Source organism: Mandrillus leucophaeus, unplaced genomic scaffold, assembly GCF_000951045.1.
Source record: "Mandrillus leucophaeus isolate KB7577 unplaced genomic scaffold, Mleu.le_1.0 Scaffold198, whole genome shotgun sequence".
Taxonomy (NCBI): domain Eukaryota; kingdom Metazoa; phylum Chordata; class Mammalia; order Primates; family Cercopithecidae; genus Mandrillus; species Mandrillus leucophaeus.
The window spans coordinates 2,807,963-2,811,698 of NW_012102009.1; the positions used below are offsets into that span (position 1 = coordinate 2,807,963).

At 35.0% G+C, this 3,736-nt stretch overlaps 1 protein-coding gene across 1 annotated transcript in view; it reads right to left on the reverse strand.

The window, feature by feature from the left end:
* KIAA1429 (KIAA1429 ortholog) overlaps positions 1-3,736 on the reverse strand; it is a 79,171-nt gene that overhangs the window by 22,583 nt on the left and 52,852 nt on the right. Inside the window, exons 13-16 of the mRNA XM_011978682.1 lie at positions 3,014-3,107; positions 2,193-2,737; positions 1,424-1,659; positions 694-946 (exon numbers count right to left, since the gene is read on the reverse strand). Coding sequence (XP_011834072.1) covers positions 694-946; positions 1,424-1,659; positions 2,193-2,737; positions 3,014-3,107 — 1,128 coding nt within the window. The remainder of the gene's footprint in view (positions 1-693; positions 947-1,423; positions 1,660-2,192; positions 2,738-3,013; positions 3,108-3,736) is intronic.

Below are 3,736 nucleotides of genomic sequence, written 5' to 3' on the forward strand. Positions count from 1 at the left end.
ATAGACAACAGGAAAAAAATAGTACTACTGTTAGCCAACATCTATAAGCAAAGTAGTCTGAAACACACTAAAAGTGTAGTAGCCTTCAAAGGTTGCCCTAACAAGAGAACACATTAATTCAATCAAGCTATGAAATTTAAGAATGACTTGGCGTAGCCAGGCATGGTGGCTCTCGTCTGTAATCCCAGCACTTTGGGAGGCTGAGGCAGATGGATCACCTGAGATCAGGAGTTCAAGACCAGCCCGACAAACATGGTGAAACCCTGTCTCTACTAAAAATACAAAAATTAGCCAGGCATGGTGGTATGTGCCTGTAATCCCAGCTACTCGGGAGGCTGAGGCAGGAGAATCACTTGAACCTGGAGGGGCAGAGGCTGCAGTGAGCTGAGATAGCGCCATTGCACTCCAGCCTGGGCGACAGAATGAGACTCCATCTCAAAAAAAAAATGACCTGTGTAATGTAATTGGAAGGAAAATGAATTAGACCCTAAAAAATACCGAAACAGTGGCACATAAAGCAATTACCCAAGGTTATGATCTTATAAAGGAAAGAAAAAAGCTCTTCAGAGAAACCATGAACAATAGCAGGAATAATAAAACATAGGTGAGAGCTGTTCATTCACGGCCAAAATTTACACAAGATGCTTAAATACACACACACACACAGAAACTTTATAAAATAACTATAAATACCTGATCACAGAGAGACTGCAAAATGGATGTGACATATTCAACACACTGTTGGCGAATAACACTGTCTCCAGGAGACCGCACCAAAGCTAAAAGATCCTGGAATATCTCTGCGTATCTTTCATCACCTTTAATAGTTCCATTAATTAGATGCAAAATAGCTAATTTACAAGCTTTGTTTGAAGCCAGAGCATCAAGAAGAGCAAGCAACCTGGTGGTTTGGCTAGTATACTGTTTTTCTTTATCTTCTGAAGTGCTGAAATAAAATCAATACATTTAGTAAACAAAGTTCTTGATCTTAAGGCATTGTTTAACTAATATTTATTTCTCAATACACATCAACTTACACAAATTTTGCATAAAACATTTAATTCCTTGGGTATAATGACAAATTCTCTGGAATTTTACAATGACTGCAAAAATTTTATAAATTCAGGTTTCCAATAATATATTTTCTTAAATCAGAATACTTCTTTAGGATTTACCATTTGAAAACCCCAAATCAAGACCTTCAAGATATCGTCCACATGAAATGATGAAATAAAGCTTTCTCATTTTAGAAGTCTGTTAACTATTCATATATACATATGTGTGCATATGTAGGTATATGTGTATATTTACATGTATATATGTTATCTGGGCATTACAAACCCTAGTTTCCAAATTGTAAGGGAAAAAATACATGTGTCAAAAATAACTTGAGGAAAAAATTTTTAATGCAAAATGAAAATACCTTTGCAAGTCTTCTACAATCAAATCCAACACAGTTCTCATAATCAGAAGTGCAGTTGGTGAGGCAAGGTCACACAATTGAACACAAATACGCCGTAACATATGTTGAATGGGCTGGCAGGTTGTGCCAGAGAAAGAGCGAACTATTTCTTGGAGCAACTTTGCTTGAACATGAAGGTGCATGCTCCACAATTTTCGGGTGTTGAGTGCCACTGATATATCATGTGGCTCAATAACCTGTTAAAAAAGTATAATGTGTGTGTACGTAGATTTTTTAATATTTATTTATAGTCACAAAAACTGTTCAGGAAGAAATGTTATGAAAAGAACATTTTTACTGCATGCTTAAAACATTTAATTTTCTATTATACAGTTAAACATTTGCTTGAATTCAATGAGTCTAAAAAATCTTATTGTTCTCAGGTTAGCAGTTAGTTTTGAGTAGAGTCCATTGGTGAAGCAACCAAGTTATTGGCAAATTCTAACACATGGTAAGGAGGGGGAAAAGGATGTAAAATAACAGAAATATGTAAGTACAAACATACATAACAGCATAATAAAACTCACTTTAACAAAAATTTATTTAAAATGTTACCCCCATATTTCCTCAATGACCAACTTGTTGCAGTTTTATCTCCCCCTCATCCGGTTATTTTATGTCTTTTTGGGAGGAAGGGAGATGAGGGTTTTTGTTTTTTAACAAAATCACTGGCTTTTTAAAAAGTGTTACTGCAGTCATTTATAAGATGCATGTTATATGGAAGTGATACCTGAGTTGTTTGCATGGGCAATGGAAGAGGCAGCAGCTCTGAAAGGAGTATGAGTCCAGAAAAAAATCCTTCAGGAACCTTCAAGATTGAAGAAAGAACTTCTTTTAACATTAAAGACCAAGTATTATTGGCCAGAGTCTCTTCTGAGATTGTGAGTTTTTCATTAACTCCTTGTGTAAAAGTCAGTAAAATATCAATGATATCATTCTGAATTTTCTGTTCATCACTATCCAAACGACCTGAGAGGGGGATAGAGCACAGGAGCATATGTAAAGTAACAAGCGCTGAAGGAACACGCATGTCCTTAAACTCAAAGGATCCACCTCTCAGGAGTTCTGTTAACATAGTTTTAAGAAGAGTGAGTGTGCAGCGAGCCATTGAAATAGTAGTAACTCTGTGAAGGGTAGTCCCCATGTTGACATGGAGCCTCCAAGGCTGAGTCAGAATACTGTTCAATTTTTGCAGAACTCGAATAAACGTGTCCATTCCTTCAGCAGAAAAAAGCTGAATAACAGCAAGATTCCATTTCAGATCTTTCTGTTGACCTTTATATAGGATAAGGAAAAGAAACAAAACTAATTACATATATGTTAATAACTGATTAAGAATTATTAAACTAAATATTTAATATTTATGATAAATGATTTTTATTACATTTATAATAAATGATTTTTATTATGATAAATATTTACTTATATTTAATTAAAATGATATTTATCATTATTAAATGATGTTTAATAATTATTAAACTAAATATTTAATAAATGATATTTATTCTAGGCTTAAGATTCATAGTTTTTAAAATACAGTAGCCACATTACCTTCAACAGGAGGTGGTGGGCATGCAACATTACAGAGAACACGTAAGGCAGTGGTAAGGCCAACTCCTTCTGGGGTCATCAAGTTATCAATATTCTTTAAAAATAAAAATGAACAGAATATTACATTTCTTAGTACCCATGAGATCAACAGAAAATTCCAGACAAGGAATTACTTAAAAATATGAGCTTCAAGTTAAGAACATACAATATTTTATATTTATTAAGTAAATTTAAAACATGAATAAGGCCCTAGAGTTAAATTATCAAGATTATTTGATCTCTGGCACATGTTGTACTATATGCAATATTATGTAAATAAAAAGAACTGTAATGCACAAGTTCATTGAAAAGAACCAACTAGAACAAAGATAACATAAAGAAATGTATGAAACTCCCTGTATTAAGAGTTTACAATGGCTACTTTCTATATACTCTTTTCATACATCTCTGCCAAAAATGAAGCAATAACTATATTTAAAAAGTCCTGTGGAGGCTGAGTGCAGTGGCTCACACCTGTAATCCCAGCACTCTGAGAGGTTGAGATGGAAGGATTGCTTGAGCCCAGGAGTTCGAGACCAGCCTGGGCAACACAGTGACACCCTGCCTCTACAAAATATTAAAAAATCATCCAGGGGTAGTGGTGCATGCCTATTGTCCCAGCTACTCAGGAGGCTGGGGTGGAAGGGATCACTTTAGCCTGGAAGGTCAAGAGTAGAGTAAACC